Raw genomic sequence first — 22,480 nt, forward strand, 5'->3', positions numbered from 1 at the left:
TGTGCTTTACATGATCAAAAAGTGCAACAGAAAACATTGAACAGCTTAAAATCAATAAGATAAAATATTTTTTTTTAAATCATCAGTAAAATCATTTAAAATCATCAACAAACACATTACAACAACAACATGACCAAAAATCTCCCTCTCAATCATACCTAGCCTAGCATCAACATTAACCTAGCAATAGCATTAACCTAGCAATAACATTAGCCTAGTATTAGCAATAGCTTAACAATAGCATTAGCACGAACCTTGCATTAGCATTTGCTTAACATTAATCTAGCGTTAGCATGAGCATTAACCTATTATTAGCATTTTCCTAGCATTAGCATCAACCTCACAATAGCAGTAGCCTAGCATTGACATTAACCTAGCATTAGCACTAACCTAACATTAGCTAAGCATTAACCTAACAATAGCTGATCATTAGCATTAGCATAAGGTTGAAAAAGGTTACAATGGTTGAAGAAAAGTGAAAAAAATTGAAAAGGGTTGAAAAGGTTGGTGCAGGGAATTTGAAAATCCAGATAGTTTTGATCCACATTACACCTTTTTCATTTGTCCCATGGAGATCCTGATCTAATACCGACATGCACTAGGGCTGCACAATTAATCAAATTTTAATCGTGATCACGATTTTGGTTGAAACGATTAAATAAATCTGATCGTCGGCAATATTTACATTTAAAACACGGGCTCTATAATAATGTATTTATTTCGTTAGCCTTTGGTACATTTTAAATGATTGGGTTAATTTAAAAAAACAGAAAAAAGTTTAGTAATTCTTATTTAAAGCTTTTTTTTTGCACTATAAACATGTACAGATTTTTTCCTTAACATGATAAATAACTGTGATTACAATATTGATAAAAAATAATGCTCATTAACATTTTGACCATAATCGTGCAGCCCTAATATGCACTGGCATTTGCTTTTTTAAATTATCTGGTAAATTAACTTAAATAGGTGAAACAATATTATCCCAACATAGTCGCAAGCTCAAAACCTCCAGTGTTTAAAGCTTCCACGCTGAAAAATGTGCACTTAAGGGATCTAGGGGCAAAAGAAGCCTAGGAAGATTTATTAGCAGCCATGGATGATTGTTAAATCTTCAAAAACGACCATAATCTGATACTTAAGAGAGAGAGATGGATGCATGGATGGATGATTTACCTTGTACGATGATGAAAGCGGTGGAATGTATTGTATCGACATTGTTGGAGGCAAAACATGTATATTGTCCTCCGTCGGCTTGGACCACGTTCTGCATGTACAGCCCTCCAGAGGGGGTGATGGTGATGCGAATGTCATTGGGCAGCGGCGTCCGGTCGCCCTTGGTCCAGGTGATGCGAGGCTGTGGCTGACCGGTGGCACTGCACTCTAGAGTCACGCTCTCTCCCACCAGGACCTCAGTATTCTGCGGTTGGATGACAAAACTTGGCCGGGCTGGAGAAAACAAGTCATGTAATCAGTGATAACTTTCCTGCCGTCGTAGCGACACGTCCATATTTGGACAGCAACTCCTCTGGTGTCCCAGTAAATGTGTGTATCACAAGGGATTGGAGGTTTACAGTCACACAAAAACAGGAAATGCACAACATCTGCTCTGAGAAATGGTTGATGACCCGCAGGTCGTCTATAAATGGCTCCACTAATCTCCCAGAGACAGCCATTAGCACTGTGCCTGAGTAAGTGCACAACACAGAGAGGCAGAGGACACAAATCTGACTGGATCTGTTCGTAAAGAAACCAAAAGCTTTGTGAGCTCAGTGAGACATCCATGTTATCTGACCTGATCACCTTGGAGTAGTTTTACTAGCACAGATTATGTTACCCTGATCCTCCCCTCCTACATCTCCATTTAGATCACATGATACAAGGATGATCAACTGATAACTATGTCATTAAATAACCAATTCCCACACTTTCTAAGCGAAATATTGTAAATAATGAATCTTAATGAGGAGCAGATACTCACTGGGGGTCCCAAAGTATCGCAGTGTGACCTCTGAAGTCTTCACCTCCCCAGCCACATTTTTGGCCATGCACTGGTAAACTCCCTGATCCGTCTCCCTGGTATCCTGGATCATCAGCGTCCCGTCTTCCAGCAGATTAAGACGAGTGTCGTCACGCATGTTCAGAGCATTGCTGCAAGGAAAAAATGTCAATATTCCATGAGTATTTTGCAGACAAGTGCAGTAAAACTCAATTGTACATATGGGAAAATACTTCTAGTTACTGTAAACCATAAGTTTCAAACTCAACTCCAGCCCATTAGAACAGTGGTTCTCAAACTTTTTTGGCTCAAGTTCCCCCCCTTTCTCTTACTTTACTGAATGCAAGTACCCCCCTTATGTCCAACTACTACATTTTGTTCAGAAATTTGTGGGGAAAAAAACAATATTTAGTGTTTCCTGAATATATTTTTTTCTATTGTTTTTATAATTTTTGGTCATCTTCCTCCTGATGTGGGACCATTGTATTTTCAGTTCATGTTCTAATCAAGATAACTTCTATCATCATTTTGTGATTTTTGTGTCATTTTGTGTGTTTTGTTGTTGTTCTTTTATATTATTCAGTATATTTTCTCTGATTTTGTGTGTTTTTGTTGTCGTTGTTGTGTGTTGTTGGTATTATTTAAATTATTCTTTCTCAGTGTGTGTGTTTTGGGTGTCGTTTGGTTGTTTCTTATGTCGTTTTGTATGTTTCTCTTTTATTTTTGTGTATTTTGTAGTGATCTTGTGAATTTTTCTCTCTTTAGCGTGTGTGTTTTTGGTGTCATTTTGTGTATTTTGCTGTTATTTGTCTGTTTTTTTTATTATTCAATATAATTTTCTCTTATTTTATGTGCTTTTGTTTTTGTGTTGTGAGTTGCTGGTAATATTCAGTTTGATTATCATTTTTTTAACTAAAAATAAACATAAAACCCCATATTTTTGATGCTTTCTTTTGCTAGATCTCCAAATCTCCCCACAGGAGAACACATGATTTATTGAGTAAATTACCAAATAGTTCACTTGTAGATATCTCAGTCCCTGCAAATACACACGTTCAATAAAACTCCACAATATTTCCAGGGCTCACAGTTTTCCCCATGCTTATATTACATACTGGCAGTCAATGTTAACCTCAAAATGTTGAAAGAACTCACAAATCTTCGAAAACCCTGCAATTTTTCTCAAATTATTAAATAAAGTTACCCCAAATGAAATAAAAACATATCACAAAATCAAGGGTATTTAAGTATATATCCTGCAGGGACTGATATCAGTCACTTATTGTTTGGATATCGTCAGTGCCTTAAATGCTCTAGAAAAAAGTGCACATTAATGTTGAAATTACTTGTTTTCCCTTGCAAAAACAGCAGGCCCCTAAACACTGCCACCTATCAGATAAACTGGTATTACAACACTGGGTTCAGCATTTACTTTATTTAGACAGGTAGCGTCTTACTTGTTCCTGAGCCAGATAATCTGTGGTTTAGGGTTTCCTTCTGCCCGACAGGTGAAGTAGACAGTGTTTCCTGATGTGACATCAACATCCCGAGGCTGGGAGGTGATTCTGGGAACCTCTGGAATAGGGAAAGAACATCAGTTACATCTCCTGCTTATTTTTACACCACGCTGCTGGTGAAATGATTTAACTAAGTAATAAAATGTGTTGGCTGATAAGCAAGAAAAAAAGCTAAATTATGAGATGTCAGATTATTCCTTCAATCATCTGAGTCATGTTATTAGGTAGGCTAGCACTACAAGCCAAAGTTACTATATGCATATCAGGTCCACCCATAAACTGTAAAAAGAATGGACGGGACAAGCTCCCCAGTGGAGTGAAGCTTTTATTTTTAGAGCTTCGCCTGCTGACTGGCTGCAGTATAGGTTATAAACTCCGCCTCCTGGGTCAAACCGTAAAGTTAAAATACTAGTCACATACATTTTTTTTTCCAAACCTAAACTCTGCTGTGATCATTAGTTATTATCACCCTACATTGTGTTTAAGTGCTCATTATTCTGTGAAGTTTGTTTTAAATAAGTTATTTAAGGTTGAAAAATGAGATTTTACGTCATATATGACAATGATCGACATCCGCGAATCTTGCGTAGCTCTCTTTGTGAATAGCAGTTACGTCGTGAAGGAAAGCCGAGATGCCACTTAACTTCCGTTCAAATATGTACTTATGTTACTTATGTTTTTGGCGTAGCTGGGCTGCGTAAGTCATCAGGGCAGTACGCTAAATGGGCAGGGCATGTAACCAGGGCATCTCCCACTGGACCCTACTGCACAGACTCTGGTTCAACAATTGCAAGAAGGAAGTGGCCCTAAGCGCCGTATTTTGGCTTCAAGAACATTGAGTGGAAACAGCTACAGTGCACGTCCACTGGGTCCACCACCCAGGAAGAGTTTACTCAGCTGTCTTGCTAAACTTTTTCCCCACAGTTTAATCTAACATGTGTTTTGAGGGATCAAACTGTGCCCTCAGATTAGGAGGGATTAAAATAAAAGTGTTTACGTGTGTGAATAAAACTGAACCAAACCAATCGGAAACTTTCTTACATATGATAAACATTGTTGTTATCTCAGGAGTCTGAGTGGAAGCTGGTTGAAGATCTGAATTTGTCTTTCGTCAAAAGCCAATGAGAAGACAATCTTGGTTCATTCTAGAGATGGCACTTCACCTCGAGGAGGGCAACTGTTTTGACAGCTGTTCAACCCGCTGTGCATTGTTCCATCCTGCATACAGGCAGAGCCGGCGGGAGGGGGGACGACTGGCTTTGAACATTCCTTCACCGGTGTGTTGCGATGAAGACAGATGGGGAGGACAGGAGTAGTGGGGGGTTTCAATGAGCAAGAATGGGCAAGTTGGGGCCATCAAATTAGCTGGTGGGATTTCAATGTGCTTGAGTTACAATGTGCTGCCAGGCCGCTTTGCTCAGACAGTTGCAGTCAGTGGGAGATGAATGAACCACAGAGCTGTAACAGCTGGATTTTAACTGCCTGAACCGAATCAAAGCCATATACACACAAAACACCCAAGTGAACATGCAGAGTTTCTCTCAGACTTATTGTGTTTATAACACTTGGGGATCAACTTGCTTCCTGGGGAAAGTGTTGGTACACTTCTAGTGCCTGCAGGTCTTAAGGTTTTAAAAGCTTAAAATATAAACGTTAATAGTAATAATAACACCACATTCCCTTATGCCAAGATGTGCATCAGCTGGGTGGAAGTTTATGTTAGCAAAGACAGTGGATAATTCATCAAATCAGTGGTACAAGACTACCGAGCTGCAGACCGGGACCTACTCGTACCGTTATAGAAAAGAATAGAATAGATAGGGCTGTCACTTTAACGCATTAATTGTCATTAATTAATGAAAGGAACACCATTAATCGCACTCCAAACAGCGTGGAACCTTTCTCTTTTCAAGAGTTCCCGGTATACCAATAATGCTGATGCACAGACTACAATAGAAAAAGGGAGACTACTGAGCTTCTCAGCTTCGTTTGCGTTAATTTTGGCTTATAAAAACACCGAATGGAAAACAAAAGCCCCGTTGTGTGCAAATTGTGCATGATTACCAGAGCTTTTGCAGCATCTTCTACCACCTTAATGCTATACATGTTTACGGGGCGACCGTGGAAGAGGGGTCATCTTCTGATCGGGAGGTTGACGGTTCAATCCAAGTCTATACCGGTCTATGCGTCGAAGTGTCCTTGGGCAAGACACTGAACCCTAGGTTTTGGGATTATTTCAGTGTAGTCATAAAAGCGCTATATAAATCAAGTTCATTTACCATGTTGAAACTAGCACGGACTCTCTGCAACATGCTGTGAGCACGCCATGTCTCCAATTCACATTCATGATGACAGGGTTCAGAGCCAAAATGAATAAGTCAAAGACTGACAAATGAACAAAGTCACTGGATAAATATCTGAAGGAGAGAAAAAACAACGAGTTTGGTGTTCAATAATTGAATTGCTTAGGAAAGTGTTCTTACTGTTTAAGATGTGTAAACTTTATAGCACTACATATGGACCTGATGTTTTATTACATGACAAAAGAACAGAGCAATATTTCTCTCCTGATAGTCTAAACTAAAGGTGTCAGGCAGTCCTTGGGACTAGTCTCAAATACAGCAGAATGTAAATGTTTAAAGTCTGTTAAAAACATTAAATGACTTTATTAACTTATTCGCTGCCATTGACGTAAATATACATCATTTCAAATCCAAACGCTAGCTGCCAATGACGTATATGCTCGTCAATTGTGTTTTCAACGAGGGTTGCTAGGAGACAGTGATGAGAGATTATCCATGATTATCACCATCGCTGGGGAGGGAGGAGGAGGAAGTTGCGTGTGTGGGAACTGACGGGGGGAGAGACTTGGAGAAAAGCCAAAATACAGTAAGAAAACCATACAACTCTGACCCAGTGAGTAAAATAATAATAATTTTGCCATCAAAAGCCCAGTCTCAGTGTTGTTTTTGTAGTTTTATAGAAGGAAACCAATGTTGAGGTGTCACTAAAGCAAAAACAAAAATAGTTTCAAAGTCACTGACCGGATTTTTCAGAAAAAGGCTGTTTGTGAGCTTTTTGTTCAGAAACTGCCATTTTGTGTGAAACTACCTATATTCAACTGCTGATTACGGAAACGGAAGAACAAAAGCAAGAAACAGTAGTTTGCCAGTGAATTGACTAATATATTTATTTTAAAGTAGTGATGGATTAGACCATCGCTAATTGCTACGTACTTAATGGTACTATCGCCATTGCGACAAGCTGTATGCATAACCATCACTGTATTAGCAAACCCAGAACTACAGCAGATATTCGGGTTGATGATGTAGGAAGGATTTCACCGCATTGGTATCTCATTAAATGGGCATCATCTGACAAGGTTTTCATGAATATTATGATTGAAATAAAGGTAGAAATACTTTGAAATCTTATACAGGACTATAAATCAACTACAATACAGCAGAAAATAACTTTAAATAGATTTAGAGTAAGCCATGGCCAGACAGTCATACTACAGAATATTTTAACACTTTGAATAACAGAAGAAATATAGAAGAAATTTAGTAACACTTAAAAAAAAAAAAAATCAAAGTTATTACACATTATAAATGCAGTTTGGACAGAATATTTAGGTCTCACGTCATTGACCCATTTACCTCATGCTATTAGGTTATGATATCAGTTAGGGTTCATCTAGATGACATTTGGCCTAGAACCTAATAACCCCAAGCGAGGGTCAGGAGATAGATTTGCAAACTCGAAAGTTACTGGTAGAAAATACAGCCAGAGATGCATCTGGCATGTAGTGGCCCTGTAATTCTCCAGTATTTGTAAATACTGCTAAATACTGAGGTCGTAATTTGTTTTATAGGCTCACAAACACTACGGCCGTGTATGGGGGCGGGATCTTTGTGTATCCTGGGGGAGTCGTTCATTCACCTCAGCTAAAGCCTGGGATTGACTCAAAGCCAGGAAGTGAATGTGAAGAAGACGAGCAACTTTACACACACTCCACCACTCAGAGACTGAGCTGAACTGTTCGCAAAAGTTGGTGAGAATATGATGCAAGTGGAGTCCAAACTCAGCGTAGCTGTAGTTGTAGTCGGACAACTGTTGGATCAATTTTTCTAATTTAGTCAAATCTTTCACGCAAAAGATGGAGCGACTTGTATTTTGTTGTAGCCTATTCTATTGTATTTTAAATTAATGGAAAATCTTAGTATTTTCTTATCATTAAAAACACTAAATGTCAGCATAATCACCAAAATAAAATTGTGTCGAAACATTGAAAATGATCTGTACGTCTTGGACAATGATGGTAATATTTTCTGAATTCTTTTAAAATAGTCTGAACCACCATATTTCACCATAGACTCTCCGAAATACGATAACTTGTCCTAAAGTGACAACATCATGTTATGTGAACACATCAAAAAACTGGGATGCCCACACATTAGGAATATCATGAGTATTTGAAGGCTAAAAGTTCATATAAATGACTCCATGGATGTTCATATTAGCAAATGCGTCATTCCATGTAATTTCGACACATTTTCAAGACATTCCACGCACTTCAGTCTAAAAAAATTCAGATTTTTTTTTACCAATTGTTCTGTTCTTATTCAATAGGCACATGTAATTGTTTTGTTTGATCGGATGAATACTTTTTGAGAAATGGCCAATTTAGTGAGGGGGGCATGGGTCGATTTTCGTGCGTCCTTATTTTTCTTCCATTTTTAGCTTCCAATATCTTAGGAACTACAACTGAAAGTAGGTGTAGTAATACAGCTCCACCTACTCTCTCATAATATTCAAAAAGATCTGCTATACATCCAATCCTACCTTAAAATTCAAATTCATATTTATATTACAGCTCCCTGTAATTTAATCAGCTTTGAGCTGTGTACATGGACTGTTCAAATCACTAATGACTACTGGTAGTCAGATATATGCATTGGTTCTTGACTGACAATTTCTTGAAATCTGTATTTTCATTAGCCCAAAACTGCATGTACGACTGTTTTTCTTCTTTTTTTTGGACCCCAACTTTAGGTTTCAAATTTCTTTTTAGACCAAAGTGTGTGTACCATTAGTCAAATGACATGGAATGACCCAAATACCGTGTGCGTGTGTGTGCTTCCGTACCACAGTTGAGCTCCTGGGCAGTGAGCGTAGCCACCGATCGGCCCTGTAATCGGCTGGGGTAGTCGCAGGTGGCAGCAGCTTGAGCATTCCCTGACTCAGCATACTGCTTCAGCAGATCCGCCAGCCACAGCAGCTCACAGTCACAGTTTAACGCGTTGGAATCCAGCCGCCTGAGCACAGACACATGAAGACAATCAGCGAGTGGGAAACTGACAGGCGGTCTGCAGACAGCACGTGATCTGTGAGGGTAAATGTGAAATCAATAGCCCGTTCTATAGTTTGTCTCGCTTGGCGCAAATCTGGCTTTCTGTTGTGGGATTTTATCCTTACAGTTGTATAAAGTTCTCTGGCACGCAGAGGAGCTCATTTATAATGTCTTTCATTTATCTGGAAAGGATTTATTTGGTCATTTGAACTCCTTTAAAGTCAACCGATCAAATCAAATTTTTTCCTTTAGAAGGCTAAGAGGATTTGTGCGGCTACAGTCCGTCATGTTTTCATCTCAATGAGAAACATTATTACCATGTGGAAAGACATTAGACTGAGTAAAAAAAAAAAAAGATCACAGAATAACCAATCACCTTCTCAGAGGTGTTGCCATGTTGTTCCCACAACTCAGAAAAGAAAAGTTTCCACTTCCTGATAGTTTTTTTTTTTTTTTAATTTCCTTTACCTTACATGCACCCAAATAAATACATAGCAATTATTCTTCATCAATGTAAGGGAATGTCCAATAATACTTTTCCAAAACAAGTACGAGTACTCAGATTTATATTCTCACCAATATGAGTCGCTAATGATGCAATACAGATGCTTTGAATCAAAAAGATCAAATAAAATGTTGCTCATGTCACTTTCACTAACCATTAAAGTGATTTCAACACAGTTGACATTGTTATTTTAACCACCAAACTGTCTAATTAATAAATCAACTCTTATTGGTTAAGGCTACAATCACGAGTACACACCTCAATATGAAGTGGTAACAGTTAAAGGTGTAAGAAAAAATCAATTCGGCGATATATTGCGATATTTCACCGCGCAATTATAATAGCGATCCAATAAATGTCCAAATCAATTTTTTTTTTATTTCATTGGATTTTAATGAAAAAGTAAATTTCATTGCACTAACATAATGCTTAGCAAGAACACTATACACCCTCATTTTTTCAATTGTTTATTGCAATTCAAGTGCTCCAAGTCCAATGAATAGCTTGAAATGGTACAAAGGTAAATATCTGTACGATTGCCGTATCAATATACCGAGATTCTATTCGTAAGCAGTTTTGGTCACGTGATAAGTCAGTCATTGGTCAGTTTAGGTCACGTGACTAAGACTAAACCTTGCCCTAAATCAAATCCCAACCGCAAACCTTACCCTAACCCGCTACGTACTTGTACTTCGGTGACGGTACCAATAGCACCGGGGGTTGTCCGTGCGGCAAATAGACACTTTCCAAAAAAATAAAAAAGGTTTGGTTACACAAAATTGAAAAATAATGTACATTTCAGAATGATACAAATAGGTCTTTTTCAGGGAACATGAGGTGGGTTAACAATTTAAAGCTGTTGTGCAGCAATGAAGGTTGAATCAGCCTTGAAAGCTGGTGCTACTCATTCCTACAGGTGTTCCAACTTTTTTGATTACTTCCAAACCCCCCTGTCTGCATAAAAGCAGTGTTGGAACACATTGTGGTACCAGACCCTCATCATCATCAGGTGAACAGTATTGTTCATGGATTCGATAATTTTTTTCAACTCGAATTGCTTATTTGTTCTATGCTTTCATTTCAGAGTGCAATGACACAATAAACGGAATAATTTTCAGTAAAAAACTGGAAAAAGTGTGGTGTTCTAAAACTTTTGACCGGTAGTGTAAACGCCCGGTCACTAGGTGTCAGTGAACTAAGTAAGACCTTGTTAAACTACCTCACTCCTCATTTTAGCTTGGAAGTTGACTGTTGCACTTTATATTCATAACACACAATTAGCACTTTTATAGATGTGGCTCCTTTTTTTAAAAGGAATTTAAGAACTTAACAGAATCAAAATCTTTAAAAAAGTTAAACTTTTTTGAAAAATGTAATTAACAATTTGATAAACATACCACTTGCTTTTCATATCAGTACGTGAATTACAGTTAGTTAACATATACTTGTTCTTGCAAGTTAAAAAAAATGAAATAAATTTGTAATTGTTGATATCGGAATATATCGCGATATCAGTATATCACATTGTTTAGAATTGGGATATATCGAGATATATCGTATCGTGACATGCAAAATCATGTATCACATCGTCAGATTCACCCCTTCTAACAGTTAAAGCACCTTAGGCTTTCAGTCCACCTGCTACCTAGCTTAATGCTAGGATTTGGAAACTGTCAAATAAACTACAAAAGGTTTAGCATAAGCTTTCCTAAAGCTGTAGTATCATTCACGACTAACTTCTTATTCTCCAGATAACCTGAAAAGAAGAAGTTGTTTGCTTATGTTTTAACCATCATCTGCAAGCCTAAACGACTTGCAGATGTGGACGTCTGCTGTCAAGTTAAGAAATTATTTCTGAGATCTGTCTCATTCAGATAATCAGTAAAAATATCAAAAAAGGAAAACTGCTCCTTTTCAGCACTAGATTTAATTTGTTCGTCATTGGTCGGAAACAGAAGAAGCTGTACACATTGATGGACAACAGAAAACAGGATGAAGCCAAACCACTGATTGCTCCTCAGATTGTTGCCTTTATGATTAATGGGGCTTTGATTTGTCTTAGACATGGCCCCAAAAACACATTTTTAATGGAGAGCAGAAGGAAATTTCTCATCCTCCCTTCCTGAACAGTCTGTCCAATCTTCAGTGCGGATGACCTAAAGAGAAAACCGTCAAAATATGGGAGGACTGCACGGTCAGCCTCGCAGCCAAAGTGTGAGAAAAGCATGGTCACTGATACAGAGGAAGGCTGTTCATGAGGGGGGGGGGGGGGGGACTAGACAAAGGAACTACAACATACAGCTGTTGTATTATGTTTCCACTTACAGTCGTTTCATGGCCTGCAGATGAGAGAAGGTCCCTGGGACAAGATGAGAGATTCTGTTGTTGTGCAAAAACCTGTCGAAAAACAAAAGACACATGACCCATTAAATAAAAAGCCCTGCTCCTTCTACTGGTTTGATAGTCTGGGCCAGTGGTTCTCAAACTTTTTTGGCTCAAGGCCCCCCTTTCTCTTAATTCTGAATCCAAGTACCTCCTTTGTCAGACTACAACATTTTGCTAAAAATACTATAGCTCACAATAACGGAATGAATGAGTGATAACACACATTACAAAGAATTCCATTGTAACTAAGTAGAATGAAACAGTATTTCTCTCTCTCTCTCTCTCTCTCTCTCTCTCTAATTTGAGAACACTGGTCTGGGCTATAGTTGTGTTGGGATTGGGAAGTGGAGGTAATGTTTGACAAGGATCCTAAAACTCAGTCTTTCTCTAAATGAAGCACAAAAAAAGCATATCCCGGTACTAGAATTGCTTTAAATGTAATAGTTGGAATATGTACATTTTTATTGTAGGTTGCATTTAAGACATTGCATATAATTGGATAAGAGGTGAAAAGTTTTCAAGCAAAACTCCAAGTCCATTCGCTTCAGCTAAGCTATCATAATATTATTAATTTTTCAAACTGCGGGTCCAATCAGTAAATCAGAACCCATTAATAGTTTAAAGGTAATCACATAGCTTGAACTAAACTGATCTTCCAAAACAAAAGTCGACATTTCTCAGAAGCCGAATAGATACAAGCCAACATTTAGCAAATGTTGGATTTAATGTTTTCATCCAAAAAACCAGCAAAAACGTTTGCCAATTCTTGCTAACCGGATTCACAAATTGACATAGACTGACAAGAACAAAAACTGTATTGCTAAATGAGATAAATAATCCATTCAGTAAGCATACACATCCATTCATAATTAAGATTGTGAGAACATGCTGTGTGCTAATGGTATTTTCCACTTTCCAAATGAGACATGATATTTTATCATCTTCCCAGACGTACAGAGTTGGCTCTGCTTGATGACTCTGGAGACCTACATTTTTTTGGCCAAAAGCAGACGTGAAACCATTTGTCTATTTCTGTAGGACGACTTCCAACAACATTTACTGAAATCATTCCCCCGGAATATCCAGTTTTTAACTTGATTTTTCTTTTATTTATTTCATTATCGTCTATACCGCGAGTCGTTGACCTTTCTTGGGGAGTCGTCGTTTTGACTGTAACCATGGCGATTCCCACTAACAAGGACCGAGTCAGCACCTGGGAATTTCCCACTCCAATTTCAACTCTTTTCTGTTTGCTTTTTGCAGGTGTCCTCTCATCTACTGACACCCTGGAGAGACTGAAGTATGGATATACTGGGCAGCCACTGCCTCATAAACACTTAAACTAAATTCAAACAGGTCTTGGAAGTCTCCTCCACATCTGGGGAAGAGATTACAGAGGCAGCTGCCTCAACAAGTATGTACTGTAGCTTCAGAGATAGATTCATATCAAAAGCATTTGTCAAGTAGAACAAATTGTGGGATTCTTACACAACTTGCAGTCACAGGACTACTGCTGCTGCCAAGCAGTAAATGCAACTTAAAGAACATATAGCAATTGGCATAAAGAAACCAACAAATCCCACAAGTATTTGGACATTTGACAAAAAAAGCTTATCTAATGTACTAATGAGAGACGGAGTAAATCATCATGTTGCATTATAGCTTGTAAAATAAACTCAAGACAGCATGTAAACAGCCACGCTACGATAACTAGAATATTTGCATTTCCTGAAGAAAATTCAATTGAGGATGCATGTGCTGCCCCGCGTTACACTGCATTAGCTTTGCAATAACATGAACAGTTGCATTAGCTAGCATGACTATTAAAATTAGCATTAGCCTAGTGTTAGCATTAGCCTAAAGTCAACATTAGCCTAGCATTAGTACTAACCTAGCATTAGCATTCACGTGGCAATAACATTAGCCTAGCATTGGCATTAATGTAGCATTAGCTAAACATTAACCGAGCATTAGCACTAACCTAGCATTAGTTAAACATTAACCTAGCATTAACTAAGCATTAACCTAGCAATAGCTAAACATTAGCAATAAGGTTGATGAAGGTTGAAAAAGGTTAAAATGGGTTGAAAACATTGAAAAAAGTTGAATGAATTGAAAAGGTTGAGCAAGTTGAAGTGAGTTGAAATGGATGAAAAGGTTAAAAAAAGTTAATGGGTTGAAGGCACGAGCTGAACATGTTCAAGGTTGAATGGTCAAAATCTGTTGAAGAATGACTGAGAATGAAGGGCTTGAAAGTTGAAAAAGCTGAAATTTCCAATAGAAATTAATGGGAAAAAGAAAATGTAATCAGTCAAAAAAGTTTAAAAAGTTACTAATTCTAAAAGCGATAGCATCAATTTTGGAAACTTTCAGAATTTTTTGATAGCTTTTTTGTCAAAATCGGGCAAACGGTGTAAGAGGAGTTTACGCAGATGGAAAAAAAAAAGATAATAGTATAGAAAGTATAGAAGTACAGCATCTTAAGAAATCAGCCCCCAATTCATTTTTTAACAAAAGTTTAGCACCCAGACTCTTTTAATTATATTGTTTTGGTCCTTTTAGTACATTTGGCAATTTAACTATCGAGGCAGGCCAGCTATACAACCAGATTTTTTTTTTCTATTCATGTCATACATTAGAGATAAATCACTTTGGCCCTAAAACCGGAGACTGAATGGACACATTTGGCATTGTGGATCAGGTCGAAGGTCACGGTAATCAAAATCTGTGCATCAAAAATGGCAGAGACAAGTGAAAAATATGAACAATTGAGGATTTCAAGTGCTGGAAAGTGCAGCAGTTAAGTTTTTTTTTTTTGTCAACAACAAGGATTTGGAGTTTCTGGAAAGAGAAAGGAGTGATGAACTTGTAGCACTTCTGTCTGCAGCCTGGGACCAAAAATGGCCAATTATTCCTTTAAAGCAAGAGCAGATGTCAGCTGCTAAACATGGAAACAACAAGTTGCTGGTTTTAGAAAGTCTGAAACTTCCCGATCCCCTTTGGGATCTGCTTGACTAATGGGTGGTAGAAAGTGATGGAGCCTGCTTGTGGGTCAAGTACGTGTACAATGCTCAAAAAAATAAAGGGAATAATAATACATGCTAGATATCAATTCATGAAATGTTCCAGTTGAAAATCTTTATTAATCACATCGTGGAATGTGTTGAGAACAAAAAAATCTAAAAATTATCAATGTAAATTTTAATTGTTATCCCATGGGGGTCTGGATTTGGAATCCTACTGAAAATAAAAATGGAAACTCACAATACAGGCTGATCCAACTTCAGTGGAAATTCCTCAAGACAAGTCAAAATGAGGCTCAGTAGTGTGTGTGGTCTCCTCGTGCCTGAATGACGTCCCTAAAACGCCTGGGCATGCTCTTGATGAGACGGTGAAGTGTCTCCTGAGGGATCTCCTTCCAGACCTGGATTAAAGCATCAGTCAGCTCTTGGACAGTCTGTGGTCTATGAAACGAGACATGATGTCCCAGATGTGCTCAATTGGATTCAGGTCTGGGGAACGGGTGGGCCAGTCCATAGCATCAATGTCTTTATCATGCAAGAACTGCTGACACACTTCAGCCACATGAGGCCTGGCATTGTCATGTATCAGAAGGAACCCAGAGCCCACTGCACCAGCAGATGGTCTCATAATGGGTCTGTGAATCTCATCCCGGTACATAACGGCAGTCAGGGAGCTCTGACAAGCACATGGAGGGCTTCCAAAGAAATGCCTCCCCAAACCATTACTGACCCACCGCCAAACTGGTCATGCTGGATGATGTAGCAGGCAGCGTAATGTCTCCACAGCGTCTCCAGACCCTGTCATGTCGGTCACGTGCTCAGTGTGAACCTGCTCTCATCCGTGAAGAGCACAGGGTGCCAATGGTGAATTTGCCAATCTTGATATTCTCTGGCAAATGCCTATCGCCCTGCACGGTGTTGGGCTGTAAGCACAGGCCCCACTAATGGGCATGTATGAGCAATAACATGCACAATAGTGGCCTGCTGAAGGTATTTTTGCAAAGCTCTGGCAGTGCTCCTCCTGTTCCTCCTTGCACAAAGGAAGAGGTAGTGGTCCTGCTGCTGGGTTGTTACCCTCCTACGGCCCCCTCCACCTCTCCTGGTGTACTGGCCTGTCCTGTGGTATCTCCTCCATGCTCTGGACACTGTGCTGGGAGGCTTCTTGCCACAACTCGCATTGATGTGCCAACTTGGAGGAGCAGCACCACCTGGGCGACTTTAGCGAGTTTTAGACACCGTCTAATAGTACCTCCAGGGGTGGGACACTGATAAAAGCAAATGTGACCAAAACATCAGCCAGAAAGGATGAGAGCAGCGAAATGGTCTGTGGACACCTCCTGGAGAACCACTCCTTTATAGGGGTTGTCTTGGTAATTGCCTCTCATTTCCACCTGTTGCCAGTTCCATTTGCTCAACAGCACGTGAGATGGATTCACAATCAGTGTTGCTTCCTAACTGGACAGGCTGGACAGGCTGATTTTACACAAGTGTTATTGACTTGGAGTTACATTGAATTGTTTTGGTGTTCCCCTTATGTTTTTGAGCAGTGTATATCATCATCAAAGAATATTGAACTGAAAGAAGGAAGACGGGAACATGGAAACTGACCTCGTTAACAGATCTCAAGTTACAGTTATCTATATCGTCTTAACTTTAACTACCACTGTCCCTCACATTTTACGTTTACGATACAAGCATGTCATCGCGTTTTGCCTGTTTCCATTTCACAAGTGCATTTGAGCTGTTTCAGCAGTCCTTAATGGCACAACATGCGGAGCATATGTATATATATATATATATATATATATATATATATATATATATATATATATATATATATATATATATATATATATATCTACTTCAGACACTTTAAATACTAAAATAGCTTCACAGGTTACTAATCCCAACACTGTAATATGGCACTAAGAGATGAGTTTGAATACTGTGACCTTTGATTGCAAATTCTCGCAAATTACAACGTTAATTCCATCTATTTGTGCACTTTTATTTCTAAAACTGTTTAACATATAACAGAAAAAGAACAGACAAGATGACTTACAAGCGTTCCAGTTTTGGTAAATGAGTGAACGATTCCGGTTCCAAAGAGTCAATGTTGTTGAAGTGCAGATACCTGGGAATTAAAAAAAAAAGCAGATGGTAAAATCCTATCGACCTTTAAGGTTCAGAAAATGAGCTAAAATAATGTATTTCCGTTCTTTTTTCTCATGCACGATCCAATGATTTACCTCCACATTTGTTGAAAGCACCAGAAGACAGACATTCACTATGTAATTCTGATAAATTATAAACAGTCTGTAAAAACCTGAGACTGAAGACAGAGAAAGTTCTGTATATCCACAACCAACACGCGTAACTAACACTCTAAATTTCAATTATTTTTCTGACATAGATAGTAAAAGAAAAGTCACGTCCTATTGATAGATGCATGGAAATAAGTTATTTTAAAGCAACAATACCCTTTTTTCCGAATCAAATGATAAAAGACAATGAACAAACATTTTGGGGGTGACATTTAAAATAAAGAGTGAAAAATTTTGCATTGTCAAAAAACAAGGAAATGAATATGGACCAAATTATTTACGGCTTAATAAAATACTGTTTGTTTTGTATTTTGATAGTTAAAAATATCTTCATCATGGTTTTTACAAACTAAACAACAGCAAATGGAACTGTAGATGCAAATTAGCTCCAATGTATTACCGTAGATTTAAATATTTATGCTGTGAGCTGTGAGGGTGTCCATGATGAAACGAAATGCTAAAAGTTGGTGTCCACAGACTAGAAAACATTTTGAAGACATCACACAACAACCAAACATCTTTTGACAGAGAATGCATGTTTATCAGAATCTAATAAAATAAACGGTTATTAATACATTTTAATAAGCAGGTGAACTTCATTGTGTCCAGTCCAGAATTCTCACAATACAGATGAAAATCTGTATTTTCTGCAGCAAAGATGCACGTTTAGCCTAAAGTGGAAACCAGGGTTGGGGTCAATTACATTTTTCAGTTCCAATTACATTTTCAATTACCCATGTTCAATTACAATTAAAACACAATTACAGTTGCCAGCATTTTTTCCAGTTACAATTAAATTACAATTATTTTTATCCTCAGAGAGTCAATTACAATTATGTTCTCAATTACTAAAATAATAATAATAATAAATATCCTAATAAAAGTGAACCTTCCTCTTGTGTTAGGATCTCTGAAGATAAAGCGGTAAAATACACTAAAAACAAATATCTATCATCTAATTTCTTTCCCATCTATTGGAAATAGGCTTCCTAATCAATTAAAATATTAGGTTTTTAATATTTTTTGAAATGGTAAAATGTGGGAAAGCTTGATATGAAACATATATAAATAATTGTTAATTACATATGTGGGGAACTGTACATAGAACTGTAACGTGGTTCCCCAGTTTTGTGTTTAATTATAATTGACAATTTTTAGAGAATTTTCATGGCAATTACAATTACAAAGTCAATTATCTGAACTCAGTTACAATTTAATTACCATTACTACAGCAATAGATTTAAAAAAGAAAAAAAATGACAATCACAAATATAATTACACAATAATTGTAATTAATTATCAATTACGCGATTACAATTATGATTGACCCCAACCCTGGTGAAAACACTGACTTCAAAGGGCTACATTAGTGGGGCGGGGATGTCGGCACGTGGTGGTGATAATAATTTCAACTACACGATGTGCGACTCATGCAAAAATAACGTAACATACAAGGGTGGGGGCACACGTGGCATGCATGGGGCGGCAGGGAATTAAACAGAGGGTTGGACACTATGTGCATTTAAGCAGGGGTGAGGGTACAGAGCTGTTCCTTACACGTTCATGTAGCAAGAGCATCAATAACATGCTTGGCATTTTCATATCAAAAGCCAACGTGGGCTTTACAAACAGCTTATGGCAACAACTTTGGGGCGGCAGTGTGGAGGTATTTCAGACTGAGAGCAGGAGGTGGGAGCAGGAGCAGGACTGCAAGCAGAAGGAGAAAAGAATGAGGAAGTAGGTCACTTACAGTTGCTCAAGAGAGACAAGCCCCTTAAATGCTTGCCTGTCAATTGATTGGATTTCATTCTTGTACAAATAGCTGGAAGGGAGAGATAACCAGGAACATTAGTAACACACACACACACACACACTCAGAAAACGCACACACAGGATCATGTGGCCCCTGCATGGTGGAACCCAAAGGCACAGAAAGAGCTGATAAAACCAAGATTGTTTAAATTGGATCAAATTTTACAGGGTGAAGCTTTTTCTAGCACGAGGAATTCAGCACTCAGACCTCTTCTTTGCAGCAGCAGAAAAGTTTTGCACCCAGACTCTTTTCCTATAACGGTGGGAATGACATAATACCCTGGATATTGTGCAATATGAGCAATGGTTCCCAAACTTTTTTGGCTCAAGCACCCCCTTTCTCTTATTTCTGAATCCCCTCTTTGTCTGACTACAACATTTTGCTTAAAAACTATTTAAAAACAACTATATAGAGTATAATGAGTGATAACACACATTTTAAATAATCTCATTTTGTAAATAAGTGGAAATAAACCGTATTTAGTGCAGTGGTTCCCAACCTTTTTTACAATATATATATATACATACACATTATTATTACTGCATTTTAGTGTAACAAGATTCACAAAGTGAAAGTATAGAAATACAGTTGTTTAAGACTGTGTGTTGCTTTAATAATAATAATAATAATAATAATAATAATAATAATAATAATAATAATAAAGAATAATAATTAAAACATTTCAAAGATCTATTTGATTTTTTCAGAAATTTCAGATGACCCCACATGGGGTCCCGACCCGAAGGTTGAAAACCACTGATTTAGTGGCTCCTGAACGAATGTATTTCTATAGTTTTTATCATTTCCGGGACCAAGACTGACACTTTTTGTTAATATTCCACTCTCTCTCTCAAGTACCCCCTGTAGTGCCATCACGTACCCCTAGGGGTACACATACCCCCATTTGAGAAACACTGTACTAGAGAATCAAGTGAGGTAACACAGTTGTTTTTAGCAAATAGGGCATTTCTATTAGCACCAAGGGAAACCTAATGCCCCCCTGGTACTAATAGAACAACATTGAACAACATTGGGAAAGTAAAAAAATAAATTAAAACAAATAAAAACAGGGACATTTTCGGTGTGAACCTTCACCAGCTTTTTTGTGACTTAACTACAGACAGACTGTGGCAGTTTGGTTATTTAAGCTCATTCAAAAACAAACACTCCTGTTATGTGTACTGTATATTTATCTTCTACATGTCATAGAAATGTGATCCTAGAAAAGCCATGACTCACAGCTATCTGTCCTTTCATCTCATCTCTTTATCTCAATTTCCACCGAGTTTTTGTGTTTCCCAAAAGCCGAAGGGATGCAAAGAGTGGAACAACAAATATACCTTGTAACTAAAGAGCCACCGAGGACCCCAAACCTTGCAGGTTTTGTATTAAATAAAAAATTTGTACCATTGGAGAATGAAAAAACACACTTTTACACTTTTACCCCAAATATTTCAACAAACGGTAGTGTGAGCTTAAAAGAAGACCCATTATAAATAATAAATATGTACAAATTAAAACTATAGCTATTGGAAGGGAATGATAATATTTGATTATAATTATGATTTGAATGTTAATAATCAAACTGTAATAATCACAATGCTATGGAAATCTTCTGTGTCTACCTATCTGCACAGACCAATTTGAATAAAAATTGGGTTTGTGAGAGATTTCTCTTCTTCGATCATCGAATGAGTGATTTTATAGCTGCATACCTGTTTCCTCTTTATTTCCCTTTTTCCTGCTTTCCCTAGTTTGCTGTAATTGCTGACAAACTAAACATCCCAGAATCATTCCCAAAATGCTTGCTTCATTGGAACTTTTTTGGAATAATGACATTTTTCAATGCTTCAGAGGTTGAAACAGTCAACTGAAATCGTGACAAACCTCACAAGATTTTGTAACGCTAGATTTTGCGCTATACGCGAAAAGTCGGTTTATGTTTTCCAAAAACAAAGCTACACATTGGAAACATAGGAAAATACAGTGAAAGAACATTAATTTTTTTTTTTTTTTTTTTTTTTTTTTTTTTTTTTTTTTTTTTTTTTTTTTTTTTTTTTTTTTTTACCTTGTCTGCACATGCTTTCGAAGGTTAACACTACAAGAAGTGCAATCTTTTGACAGCAATGCATATTTTATTATTGCAATTAAATAAATTTATTTATTTTATTGCATAATTGTGACCGTCACCAGCCCTCCCTAGGGAAGGGTAAGAAATACTTTATTAAAGGGAGGATGTAAAAAAGAGAGGGCAGTGTTACACCAAGGTGAGGGGTTGGAGGGGGGTGGGGAAGTTAGCAGGGAAGAGGGATACAAGATAGGATATGGAATGGGTGAGGAATAGTTTTAAGTGATGCGATGTGAAATTGTGGTTGTGTATATTGTGTTTATTGTTGTGTTGTCAAGCCAGTTTGGTGACCAGTGTGTGGTTTAGGAATAATGGTGGTGGCTGTGAACAGAGGAAGAGGTGAGTGGAAATTCCATAAAACAGGTATTTGGGAACAACGTGTCTAAGGTTGAGCCCAGTATGAGTGTTATCCCACAGCCCAAGGCCAGTGCATCCATGACAAATGTATTTCCAAGTACCGCCACTGCAAAACCCAAGAGCCGCCCCCGGGCCCGAAGAAGCAGTCAGGCCAGCAGCAAGAGCAGGCAGCCTAAGGGCCCCCGGCGACCACCCCACGGCCAAGCAGTCCCCCGAACGCCCCCAAGATCCCAAGCCGAGAGGCAGCCATCGCCCCCCCATACACACCCGAGAAAGCCCCAAGGAGCCAAGGACCCAGCGCACCACGCCACCGATCCCACCCCCAACCCCCAGACCCCCCACCCCATCGACCCCCCCACCCCCCCACCCCACCCCCGCGCCTAACCCCCCGAGGGGAGGGCCCAGAGAACTCCCTGCCCGAGGCCCCAGCGGAGGGGCCGAAGCCCACACCCAGCAGACGACCAGAACCGCGCCGAACAGGCAGCCAGTGGGCACCCGCCGGCGAGCCCAGAGCCAGCAGGGGCCCGACCCCAGGCCAGAAGGACCCGGAACGGATGCAGCACCAGGAGCAGCCCGCCCAGGGAGGACGACCACACCCCAAGCCGCATAAGGCACCAGGGGGCCGCTGGGAGTCTCCCCGCCGGCCCCCAGGCACCCCAACCTAGCCCCCCACGGCGCCCCAGATCACCCTTCACTGATGCCGCCCGCGCCACGAGCTTCAGTTCTTTTTTTTTTTTTTTAAAGCCAGGGCCCCCTCCAAGGGCCAAGCCAGACCGCCCCGCCGGGATGTGGCCCCCTATTCCGGTCCCCGACACCCTACCTCACGGGGCACTGCCCAAGCAGGGGCCGTACCAGTAGGTACGCAAGGGCGCGGCACGCGCCACCCGCCCCGAAAGACCCCCGCCAGGACCGGCCCGGCCAGCAGGCCAAGCACCCCGGGCCCCAGGAGCACCCCCCGGGACCAGGACCCCCCCAAGGGCAAGCCCCCGGGCCAAGCCCCCGGGACGCATCCCCCACCCCCGCCCGGGACCCGGCCACGGCCCAGCAGGACCGCACAGCCCCGGACAGCCCACGGC

At 39.3% G+C, this 22,480-nt stretch overlaps 1 protein-coding gene across 2 annotated transcripts in view; it reads right to left on the minus strand.

Moving 5' to 3' along the window:
• Positions 1-22,480, minus strand: part of pxdn (peroxidasin) — a 77,570-nt gene that overhangs the window by 27,611 nt on the left and 27,479 nt on the right. For both annotated transcript variants that reach the window (XM_028437502.1, XM_028437503.1), the window contains exons 4-10: positions 18,857-18,928; positions 16,845-16,916; positions 11,700-11,771; positions 8,665-8,834; positions 3,457-3,574; positions 1,982-2,151; positions 1,177-1,449 (exon numbers count right to left, since the gene is read on the minus strand). In XM_028437502.1, the coding sequence (XP_028293303.1) occupies positions 1,177-1,449; positions 1,982-2,151; positions 3,457-3,574; positions 8,665-8,834; positions 11,700-11,771; positions 16,845-16,916; positions 18,857-18,928 (947 nt within the window). The remainder of the gene's footprint in view (positions 1-1,176; positions 1,450-1,981; positions 2,152-3,456; positions 3,575-8,664; positions 8,835-11,699; positions 11,772-16,844; positions 16,917-18,856; positions 18,929-22,480) is intronic.

The sequence above is a fragment of the Gouania willdenowi genome, chromosome 22, assembly GCF_900634775.1.
Source record: "Gouania willdenowi chromosome 22, fGouWil2.1, whole genome shotgun sequence".
NCBI classification, from domain to species: domain Eukaryota; kingdom Metazoa; phylum Chordata; class Actinopteri; order Blenniiformes; family Gobiesocidae; genus Gouania; species Gouania willdenowi.